The sequence below is a fragment of the Lissotriton vulgaris genome, chromosome 11, assembly GCF_964263255.1.
Source record: "Lissotriton vulgaris chromosome 11, aLisVul1.2, whole genome shotgun sequence".
Taxonomy (NCBI): Eukaryota; Metazoa; Chordata; class Amphibia; order Caudata; family Salamandridae; genus Lissotriton; species Lissotriton vulgaris.
The window spans coordinates 1,062,935,099-1,062,957,823 of NC_141699.1; the positions used below are offsets into that span (position 1 = coordinate 1,062,935,099).

The 22,725-nt window shown below is 46.6% G+C and overlaps 1 protein-coding gene across 2 annotated transcripts in view; it reads right to left on the minus strand.

The window, feature by feature from the left end:
• The window catches only part of LOC147684075 (dehydrogenase/reductase SDR family member 4-like), a 138,236-nt gene that overhangs the window by 99,367 nt on the left and 16,144 nt on the right, over positions 1-22,725 (minus strand). For both annotated transcript variants that reach the window (XM_086944429.1, XM_086944428.1), the window contains exon 2: positions 10,203-10,382. In XM_086944429.1, the coding sequence (XP_086800555.1) occupies positions 10,203-10,378 (176 nt within the window). In that variant the 5' untranslated portion in view covers positions 10,379-10,382. The remainder of the gene's footprint in view (positions 1-10,202; positions 10,383-22,725) is intronic.

Below are 22,725 nucleotides of genomic sequence, written 5' to 3' on the forward strand. Positions count from 1 at the left end.
CACTATTAAGACTGGTCTGGGCGAATTCCAATGGAATAGTCCTAAAAATACACAGGAATTTTGGCAGGATGAGCATTTTTTGTACATTCCTCCTGCCAAATAACGACAGGTCTAGATTGTCCAGCCTGCGGAGAGTAGAATTAACAGTCCCTATTATAGGTAAGATGTTCATTTTCGGTATCCGCTCTACCGCAACCGTGATTTTAACGCCCAGATAGGTTGTGGATTGTACAATTGGCGCATCAGAAGGACCCATAGTAGATGACTGGATCACCTGCATTTTCTGGACATTAAGTTTGTACCCTGAAATACGATCGAAACATTCAGCCTGATCCTTAATATCTGGAAAATCTGATGAAACATTACTAGTAAGAACAATAAGATCATCTGCATATGCCAGAACTTTAAATTCGACCAGGTTTACCCTAACAGGAGAAATATTGACGAGAGCTCTAATTTATTAATAAATAAATCAATATACAATGCAGATAGGAGAGGCGAGCAGGGACAACCCTGGCGGGTGCCCCAATGAATATCAAACAGCCTTGATTGCAAGCCAGAAATAGACAGAATTGCACGGGGGCAATATAAAGTGACTGTAAAGCAAAAATAAAGCTATGGCAAAACCCCTTCCAATAAAGAACCCTCCACAGGAATCCCCACGCAACCCTGTCAAACGCCTTTTTGGCGACTAACAGGATTGCGCCGAGGGGAGATCGCGTGGCTTGGGCCCAATCCAGGAAAGCTATAATGCGGCGGACATGATCCGCCGTGTCTCTTCCAGGAATAAATTTGTGTTGCCGGATAGAGACTATAGGGGAAATCACTTTTGCCAATCTAGCCGCTAATAATTTCGAAAAAAAGCTTGCTATCCGTGTTAATGAGCGAAATTGGAAGAAAAGAAGCTGGATCCAGTTCCGGCTTATCCTTTTTTTTCAGCAAAATAATTGTTGTAAACCGCCAGGAGTCTGGAATCCTGCCCTGCTGCGCATCTCTCAAAGTTGGTAAAAGATCATCCCTGATCTCCACCCGAAATATGTTATAGAACTCCAGTGGAATACGGTCAGGGCCAGCTGCCTTACCGCTAGCTAGCGATTTTAAAGCTGCCTCTACTTCTTCCCACTCAATGGGTGCTGCGAGAATCTCATTTTGCTGTTCCGATATTCTTAAGGTGCTAAGTTCCTCAGAGGCTTTAATACATGCGACCTGTACCTGCATATGAGATATGTCGAACCCCCCGATAATCACAGTTGTAAGCTGGACCTCTGCAAGACGCAGTTCATCCATGCGCAGCTTGATTGTTTCCTTAATTTGCTTGTGACGAAAAAACTGAGAAGCTTTTAGTCTCGCCGCGGACTGCGGCCTTGAATGAATCCCAGACTATATTGCGTGGGGCTGAGCCTCTATTAATTTTCAGAAATTCAGTAACCCAGGGTCTCATATGATCTAAGTAAAATGATTCCAGCAACAGCTTCCTCTCAAATTTCCAAGGTCTGGGAGTTCTAGCAGATCCTGTCAAAAAGCAATTAATAGTCAATAAATTATGATCCGAGATAACTCTAGGAGAAATAGAAATTGTAGTGGTATCTGCAAATTGATTTGAAATAAAAAAGTAATCGAGCCGGACCATTTCTTTGTGGGGAGCAGAGAAATATATAGAGCCATCTAAGTTCTTACAATGATGAAACCAAAGGTCAGTCATGAGATGTTCTTGTACTAAACCTTGTAGAGCTCCGTATACTCTGGGTTTGCCGCAGCCACCCTGAAAGATCTTCCCACTGCCCTGACTTTTTTAAAACTAGGGTCTCTCACTGACGGGCTGACGAAGAGCGCAGCACCCTGGCGGGGAAGTAGCAGGTAAATTTAGCCTGCAGTGATCTGGGTCCAAGCCCGTGAAGGGCCTTAAAAAAAAGGCAGAGTGACTTAAATCGTATTCTCTGCCTGAAGGGAAGCCAGTGAAGTTTGGCCAAGGCCGCGGAGGCTGACGTTCTTCTAGGCCATCCCAGGGCCATTCTGGCCACTGCTGACTGGACTCTTTGAAGCCTATCAAGCAGAAAACTGGGAGACTCGAGCAAAAGTGCGTTACAATAATCGAGTCTGCTCAGGATAGTGCATCTGGCCAACAGAGCCCGTGCAGAGGAAGTGAGAAGTGGCATAATCTTACGAAGGGACCTAATCAGGGCAAAGCAGGAGGATACAGTTTTTGCAACCTGGGCCTCCATAGTCAACTTGTTGTCCAGCATAACCCCTAGGTTATACACTGTTTTAACAGGAGAAACCTGAAATCATCTTCCAATGTGGAAATCCTTGTTTCTGCCTCCATAACCCTGGAGGCTATGTCTGTGCAAGTCTTGATAACCCTGCGCAATGAGTTTTGAACCCTGCGACAAGCCCCCTGTGCCCCGGCACTCTCCTGGCGCATCTCTTCTCGATGGGCCAATATGGTTTGGTATATTACAGCCAACGATATCTCAGCTGGGGGCGAACTGATATTAGAATCCAAAGGATGTGGCGTTTGTTCATGAGCTAAGCCTTGTAGTACTGGCTGATTAGAAAATAAGTAGTCCCAAGCAAGGGAGCCCGCAACTATAGCGGGATCATGAGGTGCCTTGCAGATTGTAGAGAGGCCGTTGGTCATAGGGATAGAGAGGGTTGGTCATAGGGTGCGCCAATCACCCAAATCACTCCCCTCATCATCATCGGTCCACTCTTTATCTAGCCCATTATCTTCTACTGATGACCCCGTGTGCTGCGACAAGGAAAAAAGGAAAAAAAGTTGTCACCATCTATATCTCCATCGGCGCTTACGGAAGGTGCAGGGGTCTGCAGAACGGTATTATGAGAGACTACGACCTGTGGATGCAATATTGGACCCTGCAGAACTACATCTCCCAGAACCCCCTTTGACATTGCCTCCAAGCCCAAAACAGTGTCAGTGCATGAGGGAACCCCTCCATAGTTATCCGCAGCCTGTACATTGTCATTTTGTACATTTAAAGTTCCAGGCTGTCCCCCACCTTCTTTCCCGCACACTGCCACAGGAGAATGAAACAATGTGCCGGCGTCTGTCTTACCAGTGTCGGCCATTTGAACTGCAGCTGCAGACTCTGTTGTGACCATGTGGGAAACCTCGCCTTTCCCTGCGCCTTTTCCTGTTGAGCTCCCCCGTGGTTTAAACATTGCAGGTACTGGAGCTGCCACCACCTTTGTGGTTTTTCCGGTCCCCGTCTGCGCCTTCCTCGAGATGGCCGGGATGGCTAGGGCTGTCTGCAGGGCAGTTCAAGATGAAACAGCTACTGGAGCAGGCGCCGACAGTCCTGATGTTGGGGCGGTGTTCTTTACCACTGCCCGCAAGAGACACTTCAGCTGACTCTTCAGAGGCATTTTGCGGGGCTGGGCGAAACGATCTGACTGCGTGTAATGCGCCCAGTGATGCACGAAGGAGGTTCCGCCTGAAGCACAGCACGCCAGAATTCGCCTCGGAGGACCACGACGAGAGGCGAAAAGCTGCCAGAGCACCCTCTGCAAACAACCATGCAGCAAGGTAATGGTCCGATGAGGGTCCGGTACAGATTAGAAGCCTCACGCTTACAGTAATCACAAAGGCAGCTCCTGGAGAGGCGAGCGACGCGAGCGACGCGAGCACCAGCTCACTCGGCCAGCTGACCGGACGCCATCTTGCCTTGCTGCGTTGCCAAATTTTCAGTTTTTATTTTTTTCCATAGAAGGAATACAGGATATAATAGTCATCAATTTTTATAATAATATTTTTAATGCTTCAAGACATGAGGCCATCGTTTCTTTGGATAATGAGTTGAGGGACTTCATGAAGAATGTAGGATGGGATTGCTCCCTAATCTGGGCGGGGGGTTTTAATTTAGAACCATGTGACCGCATAGCTGGAACTCAATGTGGTTACGAAGAAGAACTAGGTGGTGCTCTTGCACATTTGCCACATAACAATTATGGGGAAAATACCAATTTTGTTAAGTTCAAGCATAACTTGGAAATTACAGATAAGATCTTACAAGATAGTAGATGGGATGATAGAGATAATATCTTTACCTTTGAAGTTGCAAGGTCATCCTCATGCTTCGACCATTTTATTACTTCAATACATTTAAGGTCCTTAATATCCGAATACTTTGTTGCCCCAAGCCTTTTGAGTGATCACCACCCAGTATTAATAACCGTAAGAACTCCGCTTAGAAAAACATTACAAATAGGTATCCACGAAGCGGACATAAAAACACATGGGGAACATGGGATCTCAAATAAATGGGCAGGTGTGGATCCAGAAGCATTTACAAATAGAAAAATAAAAAATTACATGGATGCTTGTTTGGAGGATTCAACAAGTAGCCTTGATATTTTTAAGGCCTTTTAATCTATCTCCACTGTAATTTCAGATAACTTACGAAGGAAAAGTTAGACAACTATATCAAATTCCCTGAGATGGCTTGATAACCTTTGTTCTAAACTAAATAGAGAATTAAAGTCGGCACTCAAAATGATCCCACGTAATAGGGAGGGGATTAGTATGTTACGAAAATCATATAAAGAAGCCCTTAAGCAGAGGAAAATGGAGATAAGGGAAAATGCGTGGGAGTCTTTAAATAAAGCTGCCGAGCTTAAAGATTCGGTTCTTTTTTGGAAAACTCTGCATCAACCTTTCTTCACAGAGGTGCAATCAGCAAAGATTGATACAGTAGTGGCCCCCGAGGGCTGGTTAATCCGCTTCGAAGCAATTTTTAACAAATCCAAACAGGGTATTTCAAACATCCAGGTCAATATTGTCATAACCACATATAATACTTAACGTAGGGTGCATAACCCAAGATGAAATCAGAACAGCCCTTAAGAATAGCTCCAGTGGTAAGGCTGCTGGCCCCGACGGCGTCCCAATTGATGTATTTAAACACAACATGGACCTTTGGGTACCTGTTTTGTTTAACCCCTTCACTGCGGCGGCTATTCTGCCGCAGTGCTATATAAATAGGGGACGTTTTCAAGTGCATTTTTTGTCCAATGGCCAATTTACTAAATGAATATATTGTTCCATGCATTAAACTCTTCTAGTAACAACAACATATAAGGCCTGATTTTGATGTCGGTGGGCCCGACACTGACGGCACTTCGATGTCGGTCCTACCGAGATCTGCATCTGCTGTTCACCCACCGTATTACGATGTGGCGGGGGGAGCATTGGATGGAGGGACCATCTGCGGCACTTCCGACGAGCTTAAAGAGCCCGTTGGTGTGTCAGAAGACACCATAATTCCCTAAGGACGGCAGAGTCAGGCTCATCTCCGCCATCGGGATTAAGATGGCCCTTTCCGCCTGCCCTTTCATGGCGGGTGACAAGGTAGGCAAAAGTGTCTTTGGCGGCCCCTAGCAGGGCCCCCTTCCCTCCCTGGCCCTTCGCTATGGTGCCCCTCTACAAATCCCTGCACCGTGTGGCAGGCTCCAGGTGTTGGGATCCAGAAAATCCTACCACTCAGTATTCCTACACAGCATTCGCAAAATACTAATCAAAAACATTTCTGAACAAAAGACACCAAGGGGAGTTCGGGATAGTGTGGCCTGCATGAATCGCACTACTTATTTTTACCCAGAATACTCTGCAAATGTTACACTTTGGCAGAAATCATAGCTTTTTCTTGCATTGCTGTGAGGGGCAGTTCCAGAATCTGTTGGAATCCAGAAAATTCCTACCACCCAGCATCCCCACACTTTACTAATAAACACTTTACCCTCCATGCGTACCTGGGCGATTGTATGATGTTACAACGCATGTTAGTACAATGTGTGCTGTTACATCGCAGTTGTTACAACAACTGCAATGTTACGACGCTATGCTATTACAACGCAAGTCTTTACATCGACTTGCGCTAGATGGCGTGTTAACAGTGGAAAAGTGTAATTTACTATTTCAACTCCAGTCCACTTATCAGTAGGGAAGGTGTTGGGATAGTAAACTACACTATTTTTAATGTTAGCACGCTATCTACCGCAAGTCGATGTAAAAACATGCGTTGTAATGGCATAGCGTAGTTACATCACAGGCGTGTCAGCTGTGGTGCTTGGGTCCAGGCACATCTGGCACCCAGAGAAACCTACCAACAGCAGACATTTCTACAACTTAGGCATAGCGGGAAGTCAATTGTGGTGTGACTGGGAAGGCTTTCACTGTTCACCCAGATTTCCCTACACACATCTAACTCTGGCTAAATCACAAATTATCCACACATTTCTGTGAGGGGGAGTCATGTAATTTGAGTGAATCAACAAAGTTCCAACCAACCAGTATTCCTACAAGTCACCCAATACAACTGGTGCTCTATATGTGTGGGTGGGCCTATCACTCTCAAAAGGAAAAGCCATAAAACACAACAAGGAGATATAACCTGTTTGCCCTTTAAACTCTCCCATTCTGGTGATCAGGTAGCTGTGATATTTGAGCCTGAGCTTGGCTAGCACTCAGGGAAACCTATCAAACCCAGATATTTCTTAAACTAGACATATAGTGGTGACAATTGTGTTGTAGATTGTGTGTATTCGACTATGTTTGGTTATCCAGGTTACCCAGCAAATCTCAAACTTTGCCTAAAATCACAATTTGTTTTACATTTTTGTGAGGTGAAAGTTCCAGAATCTGCAAGGATCCACAATATTCCTCCATCCACCTTTCTCACTTTTCTCCTAGTATACCATTTGTGTGGGATGGCCTATCATACGCAACAGGAATAGGTCAAAACCTGAACTATGTGAAGTCAATGTGATGTCACTGAGGTCTTCATGTAGTTACGGTTTTGGTCCATTCCTATGACATGCTGCTTTAGGTATACCCAACACATGTGATGCAGCATTTCAATAGGAAGAATTGTAGGAATACAGGGTGGTAAATCTTTGCCCACTGGTTTTCTGTCACATAAATATTGAATAACTGCTTTCTAATCCATAATTTGACATTCACTCAGAATTCTGGGTACAAATACATGCTGTAATCCATGCTTGTCACACCAGACTGAGTCTCCAGGTTTCACAAATGCCCAGGGTTCACCATGGCAAGCCTGAGGAAAGTGGGAATTCTTTGGTTGTAGTTTTAAAATAGGATGGCAGTAAAAGGGTAAACTGTCCATTCTGCCTTATCTTGGGGGAAGAAATACTGTCAGGTGCCAGGTGGAGAAGGTGGGGGATGGGTGGTGGGATAATTCAATGCCTAGATTGCCCACCATTCCACTCCATTCCTTTTTTTCCTCTGATTCCCTGGTGGACTTCCAACCTTCTGTGGGGTGTCAAATTGGGGCATCTGTCACCTATCAGCTTATTCCAATGCATCAGAAAGCCAACAAGTCTATCAGGGGAAAAAAAAGTAAGTAGTGCAGATATGCCCGTCCTGGCACTAGACTGCATATTCCCACCCGCTATCCTACAGGGCACCATCCATTGTTTCTGTCATCGGAAGTAGGCAAATTGGGGATGGGGGCAGGGTTAACCCCCTCTACACCAGTCCATATGTCAAAGCTATCACCACAAATCCCCAAATATACACATTTGCACTCACTTGCTGTGGGAATGTGGTTGCTCTATACCCTGGGGGGCAGAAACACTATAGAGGTGTCTATTCCTGATATGTAATGGGTATTTTGATCTTCTGGGCAGATTAGGAGCAAAATAAAAATCCCCTCTTTGGGGGGTGGGGTAGGAAAAAGGTCTGTTGTTGCTTTAGGGGTGTGGGATGTGATTCTAGGTAGACAGGGGTATGACCAGATGTAGGTCCCTTGCTCACTGTGCCACAGTATCCAAGGATCCAAGCTATACCTTACTGATGAGGCATATGTAAACTGAAACTGGTCAGATGTTGCTTTTATTCCCTTCTGAATGGTTCCTCTCCCGGCATTTGAGGATGTACTGTTTTCATGAAGAACAGGTTTATTAGTGATTTCCATAAGGCAGGCATTTACCTAAATTGGCACAGTGGGTTGAAAACAATCGTTTTTACAGCAAGTTATTGACACTGATTAGACTTTATGTAACCATTCCTCCCATCACCTTTTGTGTGCCTGATGTTAAGCCATCAGTGTCCAAGGGTATATCTAGTCCTGGATACCTTGCTCACGAAGGCATAAGATCCAAGCTATACCTCACTGGTGAGGTCTAAGTAAACAGAAAGTGGTCTTTGGGTGCTGGTGTTCCCTTCTGGAGGGGGGCTTGCTTGGCAGTTCTGAATGAACTGGCCCCATGAACAGCAGGGTCAGTGCTGATGTGCCCAGGGTGGGCCCATGTATAGAGTGGCACAGTGCGCAAAAAAACATGGATTTAATGCTTCCATGAGAGAATGCCAATTGTTAGACTTTTTGCAAACATTCCTCCCATCAACTTTTATGTGATGGCTGTGGCTTGATTCCAGGTTGGGTTAGACCCCACCACATTATTATAACAAAATCTATCCATAGCATCAAGTGTGCTTTCTACACACCTCCTGATGAAATACTGTCGACAATCCCTCAATCCACTGCTGATGGGGCAGAAAGATTGTTGGGGGCCGGGGCAGACCACCCCAACTCATTTTTTTTTCTAAATAGAAAAAATCCTGTGTGCCTAGTGGGCTCTCTGTAACCACATTGGGGATGGCAATATGGGAGTAAATCCCTTAATTTGCAGTACAGGGGGCAGAAAGACTGTTGGGGCCTTTTTTGTCTGGACAGTTCGGCCCGCTCCATTTTTCTTCATTAATGTGAAAATTCATGGGGTCTAATGAGCTTTCTAGCCCCAGGACCAGATAGTTTCCCCAATTTATTCTGCATGACATTGAAGCCCATCCAGACCTGCCAATTACTAAATATTTTCTCCCACTTCATTGAACTAGGTGTAACTACAGGTACATGCACTGACACCCACCTCCATAGTTCTAATCTCAAAAGATGGGAATGGCTAAATGGATTCAGCCAATTAGTGCTTAATTTCCTTGCTAAATACAGAGTGCAAACAAATACAAAGATAAATGAGAACAGATTACCTGTTGTTTCTTTAGCATTGTGGTTGGCTGAAGGCTTTATGTGACTAGGCAAATGAAAACCATATGGTTCCTACACTAAAATATAAAGCTGTAAGGCAAATAAATGTAATGTAGTCAGGCATATAAAGCAATAGAGTGATAGATAATGTAGTTTGGCAGATAGAGTCATAGACTACGGATATGCAATGAACAATATTGAGAGTGTATCTTACGTACACGCATGTTACAATTTATTTACTTAGTTGTTTATTAATATTTGTTATAATTCTTTCTTGCATTTTTGTAGAAAAATGGTGCATTAGGAATATTAGTTGTATTATCGAATATCAATTGTTTGTGTACATATTTAAGGATTCAAACAGGGCTTCATTATATCACTTGAGAATGAAATAGATATATGGACGGGAGCACTTATCCGACTCATGGTTATACGCTAACTCTCCGATGTGAAAATCAGGAGCTAATTGGTACCTCTGAAAATCATGCAGGTCATGTAGTTCTGGTACAGTTATCCTCATATGACTGTGCTCCAGTCTTACCAGCCTTTCAGAGATGACAGAGGGGAAACTATTTCTCCTTGTGTTCGCTCATTCTCTTCTTCCTCCTTCATGCAGTATTTACTAAAACTCCTAAATGCGGTGCTCACTAACCTAACCTGTATTGAATGTAGCATCAGAGATAAAGACCTATCTTGGCCCTAAATAAGGTGCTTGGGTAGAGCAAGTACTGTTCATAGGGGAAACATCCTTTACAACGCAACTTTTACCACGCAGTGCCTTTACGACGCAACTTTTACAACGCAAACCATTACAACGCATTGCGCTGGGGCGCGCTCTAGGATAGGGAATACGTTTGATTTACTATCCAACACCTTCCCTAGTGTCCACGGGGACTGGAGTTGGAATAGAAAATTAAACTATTCACTATCCAGCACCCCAAAGCGCTATGCTTTGTAAAGGTTTTTGTTGTAAAAACCGCGTTGTAAAGGCATGCGTGGTAAAAGCATGCGTTGTAATGTCATACATCTGTTCATAGAGCTAAGAGAACTCGCTGTGGAAAAATAGCCAAAAACTAGAAGAATGCACAAAACGATGTTGATGCCTGGTTGCATAACCAATCAACACCCGCCAGCAGACATAGGTTTAATATGTGGAATCCAATAAAGTTACATCGATTTTACCCTTGAGTTGAAGCAGTCATAACAGCCACCTTGCCAGCATGCACAGTGTTCCAGTCTACTGCAGTGCTGTTCAGCCTCAGTAGACAGCGAAGATTCATTAGCGCCGGCTGTCGATTAATTCCATAAGATTTGATCAAAGAATTGAACATTCTTCTTCCTCTCGTCACAGTCAACATCTTACTGTAGAATAAAAGTAAAAAGTGACTAAAGGAATGAGTAATTATATTTTATAGTTTGCAGCATGCTACAGCACCCCATGCATTATTCATGTGCTTGTATTCAGTAATGTAATTGCTTGCGTTTTCATACATAAACAAGTCATATTGGAATTTTCAGAAGACAAAATAGATGAAACTGTGTATGTTACAAAGAATGACACTGGAAACGTTTAGCAAATTATTTATTCCATCTCTACATAACCGCAGGTTACAGTCAGCTGAAGTCAGCTGTAGAACCTTCAGATCAACAGACTCTCGCACCTTCCAACTGGGACAGGTCCGGAGGGGAGAAGGAATGTACCACACAGATTAATTGTAACAGTGTAACCTTTTCTTCACTGTTTAAAGCTCCTTATTGAATTACTTGGCACATTACCTAAAATAGTAGTGGGCTCACCTAGCCTGCCTTTGTAATACAAGGCAGTTATTGAAAATATTTTTTTAATTTGTAAAAAGTCCAAGATCCTTATATATTTCTTTGCCATTTCATTTTTGTGGAAACCTCAGTGCTCAAGTATCCCTTAACCTATAATGATATGCTACATGACCGAATTTCAATATTGTGTTTGTATAAATCTGAAGTGCACAGTAGTTCTAATAGGATTGCAAAGTTTCATGTACTTTAGAGGCCCAAACTCCCTTTTTTCAGCACAGTACAAATGCACATCTAGTGCACTGTAGTAAACGTAGCCGTGTTTTGAGGTTTGTCACCAGAGGCGTGAATTGTAAAAATATTGCCTATATTTTAGAATCAAGGACTTTTCATATTCTTTCTTGTGAAAAGGTCATTCCGTCTAATTAGTAAGTTTGCTCAAAGTAAAAGTTTCAATCACATGTTCACGTTTCCATTAACTTGTATTCAATCAATCAATCAATCAAGACATTTGTAGAGCGCACTACTTACCCGGAGGGTCTCAAGGCGCTTGGGGGGGGTGCTGCTACTGCTCGAACAGCCAGGTCTTGAGCTTCTTCCTGAAGGAGAGGTGGTCTTGGGTCAGGCGCAGGTCGGTCGGGAGGGAGTTCCAGGTCTTGGCGGCCAGGTAGGAGAAGGACCTTCCTCCTGTTGTCGTTCTTCGGATGCGGGGGACGGCGGCGAGGGCGTGACTGGCTGATCGAAGATGGCGTTTGGGAGCGTAGAAGTTGATGCGGTTGTTGAGGTAGCTCGGGCCTTGATCGTGTAGGGCTTTGTGTGCGTGGGTGAGGAGCCGGAAGGTGATTCTTTTGTTGACGGGGAGCCAATGCAGGTTTCTCAGATGTCCGGAGATGTGGCTGTGTCGTGGGATGTCGAGGATGAGTCTGGCTGAGGTGTTCTGAATCCGCTGGAGTCTCTTCTGGAGCTTGGCGGTGGTGCCGGCGTAGAGGGCGTTGCCGTAGTCCAGTCGGCTGGTGACGAGGGCCTAGGTGACCGTCTTCCTGGTCTCGGTGGGGATCCACCGGAAGATCTTCCGTAGCATGCGCAGGATGTTGAAGCACGACGAGGAGACGGCGTTGACTTGTCTGGTCATGGAGAGGGAGGAGTCCAGGATGGAGCCCAGGTTGCGTGCGTGGTCTGTCGGTTTGGGTGCGGTGCCCACGGCGGGGGGCCACCAGGAGTCGTCCCAGGCGGAGGGCGAGGAGCCCAGGATGAGGACTTCCGTCTTGTCTGAGTTCAGTTTCAGGCGGCTGGTCGTCATCCACTCGGCTACGTTTTTCATCCCTTCGTGAAGGTTGGCTCTGGCGGCGGCGGGGTCGTTGGTCAGGGAGAGGATCAGCTGGGTGTCGTCAGCGTAGGAGATGATGTTGAGGTTGTGTTGGCATGCGATGGCCGCGAGGGGGCTCATGTAGACGTTGAAGAGGGTGGGGCTCAGCGAGGATCCTTGAGGGACGCCGCAGATGACTTCAGTGGCCTCTGACTTGTACGGTGGTAGACGGACTCTCTGTGTTCTTCCGTCGAGGAAGGAGATGATCCATTCCAGTGCCTTCTCCTGGATTCCGACGTTGCTGAGGCGCTGCACTAGGGTGCGGTGGCAGACAGTGCGAATGCCGCGGAGAGGTCTAGGAGGATGAGGGCCGCTGTTTCTCCGTTGTCCATCAGGGCTCGGATGTCATCGGTGGCAGCGATGAGGGCGGTCTCGGTGCTGTGGTTGGCTCGGAAGCCAGACTGTGAGCGGTCGAGGGATCCATTCGTCTTGAGGAAGGCGGCCAGCTGTTTGTTGATGGTCTTCTCGTTGACTTTGGCTGGAAACGGGAGGAGCGAGATGGGGCGGTAATTCTTGAGATCGGTGGGGTCTGCTGTAGGTTTCTTGAGTAGGGCGCTGAGTTCGGCGTGCTTCCAGCTCTCCGGGAAGGTGGCGGTGTCGAAGGAGGTGTTGATGATGTCCCGCAGGTGGGGTGCGATGACAGCGTCGGCCTTGTTGAAGACGTGGTGAGGGCAGGGGTCGGTTGGAGATCCGGAGTGGATGGAGTTCATCATGCGGACGGTGTCTTCTGTGCTGATCGGAGTCCAGGCGCGGAGGGTGGTGGTGGGGGGCGGTGGTTCAGTCGTGGCGTGCGTCGGTTGAGTGCTGAAGCTGTTGTGTATGTCTGCGATCTTGTTGTGAAAGTAGGAGGCGAGGGAGTTGCAGAGGTCTTGCGATGGGGTGATGTCGTTGTTTCCGGCGTTGGGGTTGGAGAGTTCTTTCACGATGTTGAAGAGTTCCTTGCAGTTGTGTGCGTTGTTGTCCAGCCGGTCCTTGAATGCAGTTTTCTTGGTGGCGCGGATCAGTTGGTGGTGCTTCCGGGTGGCAAGCTTGAGGGCGGTCATGTCGTCCGGTGTTGGTTCCTTTCTCCAGCCTTTCTCGAGAGCTCGGCAGTTCTTCTTGGAGCTCTTGAGTTCGTCGGTGAACCATGGGGCCTTCTTGCTGCCGGGTCTGCTGGGCGGGGTCCTCAGTGGAGCGAGCTCGTCCGCGCAGTTGCTGATCCACTTCGTGAGGTTGTCGGCGGCCTGGCTGGGGTTCGCTGATCTGGAGGGAGGGTGCTGGCTCAGGGAAGCGGCGAGCTGGTCAGCTGTGATCTTGTTCCAGCTTCTTCGAGCAACCTGTTGCTGGTGGTGGTGGATCGTCGTTCTGTTGAAGGTGAAGTGGACGCAGCTGTGGTCCGTCCAGTGGAGTCCGGTGGCGTGGCTGACGGCGATGTCTTTGCTGGATGAGAAGACGGCGTCGAGTGTGTGTCCGGCGAGGTGGGTGGGGGTGGACACCAGCTGCTTGAGACCGAGGTTGGCGAGGTTGTCGAGCAGGGTGGTGGCGTTTCTGTCGTTGTTGTTCTCCAGGTGGAAGTTGATGTCCCCCAGGAGGATGTAGTCAGCGGAGGGGAGGGCGTGCGGGCTGATGAAGTCGGCACTGTCCTCGCTGAATTGTGTGCGTGGTCCCGGGGGTCGGGAGATCAGGGTGCCTCTGAGGGTGGTTTTGGGGTCCGTGTGGATCTGGAAGTGCAGGTGTTCGGCGGTTTTCAGGGTGTCGTTGGTGTTGGTCTTGATGCGGATGGTGTCCCTGTAGATGATGGCGATGCCTCCTCCAGTCTGGATGACGCGGTCTCTTCGGGTGATCTTGTAGCCCTCTGGGATGGCGATGGCGATGTCGGGCGCTGAGGAGTCGTTCATCCAGGTTTCCGTGAGGAAGGCGACGTCAGGAGCTGTGGTGTAGAGGAGGTTCCAGAGTTCGATGGCGTGTCTGTGCACGGAGCGGGTGTTGAGGAGGATGCACTTCAGGTGGTTGCTGCTGGTGTTCGGCATGGCGGGTGCTGGTGCGGGGCAGGTCCGGATGCAGGTGAACTTGCAGGCATGGCAGCTGAAGGGTCCGTGGGTTCGTCTCGGGGTGGCTCGGTAGCATCCCGGGATTCGGCCGGTGTTGAGTGCGTTGAGGGTGGCGGCGTCGTAGGTCCGGCGGGTGGGCTGGTGTCTGCGGGGCCCAGGGGTCCTGGCACTGGGCGCGGTCCAGGCGCAGACGGGCTTACCTTTGGCGCACCTTCGGCGCTCAGTCGGTGCTCCTGTTGCGCGCGTCCGCTGCGCGGTCACTGAGGGGGCGTCATAAATCTGTAGCCGGGAGGGCGGGTCAGCTGAGAGGCGGGTAGCGGGTTGTCCAATGGGCTGGAGGTGGGCGGGGCCGCAGGGAGGCAGCGGCGGGAATCGGCGGAGGCGGCATGCGGCTCAGCGGCGGCTGGGTCGCGTAGGTAGGCTGGCAGACAGAAAGGAAGGCGCTTGGCAGCAGGAGGGGTGACCCGGCCTCGTAGAAGGCACAGTGGAAAAATTGTTAAAAAATGAGAGTTAAATGTGAGGATTTCAGCACTATACGCTGCAATTAGATTATGGGCGGAATCTGTGGTCCATTGAACTGACAATTGTTGCTCATTATTTTGTTTGCATACAGGCTATTTCTGCATTAAATGCATGTTACACTCTAAGGCTTCCCAAAGTGCTGTTTTGCCTTTTACAGAACCCATCATAGAGTAGACACTGATCCTCTGCACTCCACGTTAATATCTCACATGTATATTTCCTGCAAAGGACAAAACAAGAAACTCATTGCAAAATTTTAAGGCTCGAGATGACTTGGGAAGAGACCATTAGTACTAAAATTCATTAATTAAACACAGACGAATAATACTACACATGCTGCACGTGTACCTGATGCCCTAGTACGTATAGGGCGCACTTTTCCTGTTTGTGCCATGGCGCACCTTCAAACAGGTATGCCGTACGCAAACAGGGAAGGTGCACCATGTTAGTTTTAAATTGCTAATTTGACTAGTCAAAACAACTCTCTTTGACAAGCTTAAACCTTACTTCTTCTATTCTTAAATACCGAATCATACCGATTCGGTATTTAAGAATAGGTAAATAGTATGTAGGTAATTTTTGGGTAAATTTTACAGAATCTGTAAAATTCGGTATTTACGAATCGGTATTTACTGATTCAGTAACTGCCAGTCATTCCTATGGGCCTGGAGGCCCATAGGAATGAATGTCAAATACCGAATCGGTAAATACCGGTTCGGTAAAAGGGGAAAACATTGACAGGTGGCAGGGTGTCACCCTGTTGCACCCCTTAATTGTGTATGGGTGCACATGTTGCAGACATACCTGCCCTAAGGGCATGTATGTTTGCAACATGGCACTGTTGGAAAAGTAAAAAAAATGCTTTTTCAAAGGTTTTCATTATTTACCACCAACTTGTAGTTGGTGGTAAATAACGAATTCTCAACTGGGGAATGCACTAACTTGATTGCTCCCTACATCCTGGATTCGGTAATTTACCGAATTGGTATGTTAAGAATTCGGTATTTTACCAAAACGTAAATTACCGATTCGGTAAAATACCGAATCCTACAAAAATGCCACCTACATCTAAAAAGCCCAATACCGGTCGGTAACGGACGAAATTCAGTAATTTCGGCCGTTACCGACCGGTATTGGGTGACCTTTATCTGGCCCCTAATGTCCTTTACAGTTAAATGACTATAATAGCTATTTTCATTGTCGCAGTGTTGGCTGTTCTATAGGAAAGCATTAGCATCCAATATTACATTTTATAATGTTACCACCAAACATGTAATACCTACAAATTAGTTCTTGGGAGTGTTGACATATTTATTACATGCACAAATCAATGGTGGAATAGAATTCTTAATGAATATTTTGGAAAAGGTATTTTCGGAAAGTTACTGTTTCCCTGCATAAAAGCTTCCGGTGGCCCAGTTCCATGAGCTTCAACTGCCACCTGGCAGCTGAATAGCCACCTCAGTGAGGTGTAAACTTGCTCACACAGCAGGGTTAAAAGGCCTTGGGTTCGGGAAAGTGATGTGTCCTCTTTTCAGGAATGGCTTCTAGGCTGTGTTCAGGAACCTGATTAACTTCAATGAAGCCTTCACTGTCATAAGAAATATTTGCTGATTCCAGGCCTGCCAGCTTCCTTTGTCCACCAGTCAGGAAGCCACCAATCCCAGATGAAAGGGAGCTGCCCCAAGAACTGGTTTAGAGTGACCACAGAAAAGAGGCTGCTCATTTCCCTGGCCACACCTCTGGGTTGGTCACAAGAGCTCTGCACAGGGGAAGAACGGTTCTGACATCTTGGTTTGCGATAGAGAGGGGCACTGTAGGATTGTTTTCATGGGGACACATATGGAATATAATAGATGGTTATAGTTAGAACCTAGTTTCCATAGGAAAAGCATTTTTTGATTTGTTAATAACTTTAGCATTGTTTGACAAATCTTCACAAAATACTCCCTAAAAAAAGTGTATACAGGTCAGCTTCTATCCTGAAAGTTTGTGGGTAATTCGTCAAGCGGTGGCTGAGAAAAAAGGGGGGTCCCAAAATGCGTTTTCCCAAAGTTAATTTCCATAGGAAATATTGAAACAGGCTACAGCCCGAACTGCTGAACGGAATTACCCCGATTTGGCAAAAAGTTAGTGCTTGGTTCAGAAAGTGACCTTTTTTTAAATAAATCCATTTAGAAGGTTGCTGAGAAATTAAAAAATAAAAGTTTCGATATCTACGGCCGCGGTGGAGTCGCCACCCCTTCCGACCATGAGCTTTATTGTAATTGGCTGTCAACACTCCAAACCAGGAAGTGTTGGGAGCCATCTTTTGACTCGGTAGAAAACAGTAAAACAAAGGTGAAAAAAAAAGAAACGGGGGCAGGCTCAGGAGGTCGAACAAGGACCCGAGGGCCAAAAAAAGCATTCTTTTAAAAAAAAAAAAAAAAGGCCGAATTTGCGCGTGGTGCGCTAATCTGGCCAAAAAAAAGTTATGCCCCTGGATGGGCCAGGCCCCAGGGGCATGCAAAAAATGTATAGCGGGGTCCGCCGGTGCAGCCCCGGGGACCACCACCTCCTCGGGGCTTCATTTATGTTTTGGGGGTGGCACACAGCCCCGGGGACCGCCACCTCCCCGGGGCTCTACTTTTTAAAAATAATATTGTGGGGGGGGGGCTCGAGCCCCCCCAACACGCCCCATGGACCACAACCTACCCGGGGCAAGGTTGATAAAACCGCGGTGGCATGTAGCCCCCCCCACATGCCCCGAGGACACAACCTCCCAGGGGCACTAACTATGTACATGTTGGGGTCCATTACAGACCCTCGAGCCCCGGGGACCACCACCTCCCCAGGGCTTCGCAAACATTGAGAGATGGGCCGCTGAGCTCCTGGAGCCTTTGATGGCACTGGGAACAGCTAAACCCCAGGTCCAGCTCCAGCAGTGTTCCAGGGTGCCCACCCCGGGACCCTGCTGTTTGCTATGGTTGGTGTCAAAAAACAGGAGTATAAACCCATCAACCGATTGGGATTGGGGTCTGAGGAAGTGCATATAAAACAATATCCCAAGGGGTATAATTATACAGATTAATAATAAATTACTGGTAAGGATATCTATACAGTATTATCCTAAAAGAATCAAGGAGTCAAGTATTTCATTCAAAGTAGTGCTAGAAAAGCATCATTTTATATATACTGGTCAAGAAAGGATGGGGGAGGGAAGGGGAGAACAAGGGGGGGAGGCCAATAAACACAATTAATTACAGCACTGTGAGAACAATTAAACAAATGACAAATGACAAGTATCAGCCCAAAAGGTTGTACAAGGTGCACAAGTGCAGTGAATTGTGACACTACGGCAGTGCAAGTGACAAGAGATACAGTGTGAGCGGCGCAAGGTGCAAGGTGCAAATATATACAGTGACAATACAATGGTTTCCAGTTCAATTATGGTGTCCTAATTTAATCTTTCTAAGGAGAACCACTGTAGGGGGGCGCCTAAAGTCTGGCTGTTCGGTCGACGACGTTTCGATCCGGTTGAATGAGGATCATCTTCAGGACATACAGGGCTGGGTGCAGTGCGTTGATCATTGAATATCTGATCAATAGAAGGGAGTTAGCTTGGGGTCAGGCCAGATAAGGTCCAGGTCCGGGCAGCACGTGGAAAACAGCAAATTACTTGAATTGGCTAGAAGTCCAGGCAGGGCAATTGCCGATAGGTGGCGGGAAGCGTCCACTTCTACGGCGCAAGTCTCAATTATCTTCAGGCTGTTGTATCAATCACACGGCAGGGCAATTAGTCGAGTTGAATCCGGAAGGGAGAGTCGGGTAGCAGCGCTCAGTTTGCTATGGTAGGGCGGGAGCACGGCTCATGTCAGCAGCTCCCCTTTTGGAAAAGCAATGCCAGCTCCTGCAGGAGGCGGGGAGCGGGCAGGGACCGTGGGGTCATTGGGGCTCCCCCCATGGTCCCCAAAGGAACGGCCAGGTCCCGGGGGATGGGGTCCTCGGGGCTAGAAGTGGACCAGGAGGGGGGCCTCCCCTTTAAATAAATTTAAAAAATAAAAATAAAAAAAGGCAGGCGGGGGATGGGGTCCCCGGGCCCATAATTGGCCTGAGGAGGGGAGCCATGCTTCCCCCTCAGAAAAAATAATATTAATTACAACAGATGGCCAGGCCCCAGGGATGGGGTTCACAGGGCCATAATTGGTGGTAGGAGGGGGGCCAACGCGGTCCCCCTCTGAATATTTTTTCTTTTTAAAGGGTGCAAATGTGGCTAAGGGAAAGGGGGCCACACAGCCCCCCTCCCCAAAAAATTAAATAAAAAGGAAAATAAAGGAACCAGCAAATCCTCGGAGGGCCCGCCCCTTCCCTGAGCCACTGTGCAAACGCGCCCCGTGGCACGTTTTAAGGTGGGGAATTAGTTCCCTTGAATCCTGAGGATCCCTGGGGTCTATCTAGCCCACCAGGTACCTTTAGTACATGCCACAGGGCTGGGTTGCAGAGAGGTGGTCCGAAGCCACGCCTATTTTTACACCTCTCTGCAACACAGCTGTGTGGAACTTACTGGAGGTACCGGATGGGCTAGTTAGCTCCCTGGGACCTGCAGGACGCAAGGGGACTTAATCCCCCAACTTAAAACACGCCACGGGTGCGTTTGCACAGTGGTGCAGGGACGGGGTGTGGCCTGATGTGAGATGTGTGCAAACACGCCCTGTGGGGCATTTTAAGTTGTGGGATTAAGTCCCCTTGAATTCTGAGGGTCCCTGGGAGCCAACTAGTCCACCAGTTACCACCAGTAAGTGCCACAGTGTTGCGTTGCAGCGAGGTGGACAACGCTGCCGTTATGTCCCGTACCAAGGTAGGCCTACAGAGGGTCGTATTGAAGTTTTCAAACTACATGCAATATAAAGGCCTAAGGATAAATATTATGAAAACTTTTACTATGGCCTGTGGATACGGTCCCAAGAAAGTACGCTGTTAATATTTCTTGAGGGTAGGAGGATCGAGACCATCGACCACTTCTCCTATCTGGGAATAAATTTCGACAGGAGAGGCAATTGGCATACCGCCGTGAAAGCAAGAAATGTAGCGTTTTCCCGCGCTGTTGGCGCCTTGAAAAACTTTGCGTCCAAAGTAGGAGATAGACCCACGAAGGAACTGATTATAATTTATAAGGCCAAATGCATCTCTACGGCAGTTTATGGGGCAGGCATCTGGGGAATAGATAATTCATCGCTGATCCAACTAACTGAGAATCAATTCCTCAGAAACCTGCTCGGGCCCCAAAATCCTCAGCAACCTACCTCACACACATTGAGCTTGGCCTACCGTACATCTTAGATGCCATAAAGATAGCGCCCATATTATTATGGCACAAGGTGTGGGTTACCCCAGAGACCTCTTTAAATCGCAATTTAATATTAGACTGTTTGACCCTAGACGGAGCAAGTTACATTAAATGGTTGTCATATGTCAAAAATTTGATGACTGAGATTGGCCACCCAGCGTATTTTACGAGTCCTTCTAGTATGGAGACGGTAACGAGAAAAACACTGAAAAAAATGGCCCTGGATTACCTAGACAATAATAGATGGGATAAGGAAAAAAGTAAAAACTTAGTCTTGGACTACCAGCTAATCACCGTCAATAAAGGACTTCAATCGTACCTTACAAGTGACCTTAACTTTTACTCAAGAATGTTTTTAAAAAAGAAACCCAACATTCCCATCTCCCAACTCCAAAATCTAATGCCAATTTCACTTCTTCCGTTCTGTGCCAAAATCATAGAAAAAATGGCAAATAAACAACTAATGGAGTTTCTGGAGAAAGAAGCCCTCCTTCATCCCTCCCAGTCAGGATTTAGATCAGGCTATTCAACTGAATCGGCAGTCCTATACTCGACTGAATGTATTCGGAAGATGGTGGACGAAGGCGAGACGGCAGCGTTGGTCCTATTGGACCTCAGTGCAGCATTCGACACCGTGCTGCACTCAACGCTGCTGTCTCGTCTCTCGGACATGGAAGTAAAGGGCCCAGCACTTGCCTGGCTTTAATCCTTCCTGACCAATAGAACGTTCCAGCTACACTGCCCACCCTTCAGATCATCGCCTCGCAGGGCGAGCCATGGGGTTCCACAGGGCTCTAGTCTGAGCCCCACGTTATTCAACATCTATATGGAACCCCTGGCACACATTGTGGAGGATTTTGGGGTGGGCAATGTCAGCTACGCTGACGACACACAGTTGGTGTTCAAGCTGACCCCGGATCGAAGAGAACTGGCCACCAATTTTTCGAACTGTAGGTCGGCGGTAGCAACCTGGATGGATAACAACTGTCTCCATTTAAATGGAGACAAGACAGAGGTACTGGTGGTGGGGAGAGATGTCTCTGCATGGTCTCACGCATGGTAGCCCAGCGAACTGGGCGAGCTGCCTAGTCCCGTAGAGACGGTTAGAAATCTAGGCGTTATGCTGGATTCCGACCTCTCCTGTAAGACCCAAGTCAATAAAATAACAGGAAAATGCTTTGGCATATTAAAAGTTCTCCGCAAGGTACTTGACCTTCTTCCCACCAAGCCAGAAAAACCATAGTCCATGCTCTGATAACACCTCATTTGGACTATGGAAATGCCCTCCTGATAGGTCTCAGCCAGAAGGGCCTTCACCAACTACAATGTGTACAAAACACAGCAGCCCGACTGGTGCTCGGTCTCTCAAGAAAAACATCTACCAAAGCTGCCTTATCCAAACTCCATTGGCTCCCTATTAAAGAGAGAATTAAATTCAAGACCCTTTGCTATGCCCACCGTATCGCTCACAACAAGGGCCCCAATTACCTGAAAAGTCTTCTCACCATTCACCGTCCGACTAGAGACTTAAGATCATCAGGAATGATGTTATTTCAACTTCCCCGAATCACAAGAGCTAAAATGGGAGGCAAATCCTTCCGTTATCTGGCCACAAAATATTGGAATGCACTTCCACTCCACCTGCGGATGGAACCTTCCGAAATGAGATTTAGGGCAAAATTAAAAACTCATCTGTTCCCTAGCAAGTAACTCTTCTGCTGAGCTCCTCAACACCACTCCTCTGGATTAGTATTGTATTAGCAGTCAGCGTGGGGACACACAGTTTTGTGCAGCCAGGCGCTTTATAAACGTTTTATTAATATTATTATTATTATTATTATTACTGACCCGTTTTAGGTTTGGTACTTTCTTTTGTGTAATTACTCTCCCAGTTTGTAACACCTGGTCAAGGGAGAAACTTATCTGCCCATGTGATGAAATCTCCACCCAATCAAATATACATTGTATCATTTTTTGTAAATTTTATTCAGTTCCTAGGGCGGCCTTACTGAAACCAATCTTGAGGGTCAAGCCCGCTCTCCTATATCTACAACTATTAAACTGCCCTAGGGTTATTTTTCATGTTGCCAGTTATTTGGTGGGTGCTGTTAGGGTTAGGAACAAGAGAATGATAAATTGTAATTAACTGTATTTCCATAAAGCTGGATTTTTTGTATTGTAAATATTTTCTGTTATTGGGTAATGTAATATGGCAGCTAAATCTTTTGTGACATGATTTTTTAACATTTATGAAATTTGTAGGATATTTTTAAATATAATAATTGTAATCGTTTTTAAAGTGTTTTTGAATGTATATTACGTATCATCGTCTTTTTATGATATTGAATTATCGAAATAAAGTATTTTGACTGACGGACTAACAATCTTGAGGGCGTGGGGCCTCCGTACATGTAAATCTGCCCTCATTAGATTGCAACAGTTAGAAAATGCCACTGTTATACAAGCTGTATCGAGTTTTTTAAAAATATTGATTAAATTCAGGAACTCTATGTAATGAACTTAGTAAATTGACTGTATTTTATACTCCCTTTTAAACTTAATTCTTGGCACTACTATTTTTTAATGCTGGTGTTTGTATAATTCTTGCTTATCTTTTAAGCTGTATCTTATGTGATATCAAGTTTTTAATTGTATGCTTTTATGATTTCAAATATGAATTTCGAATAA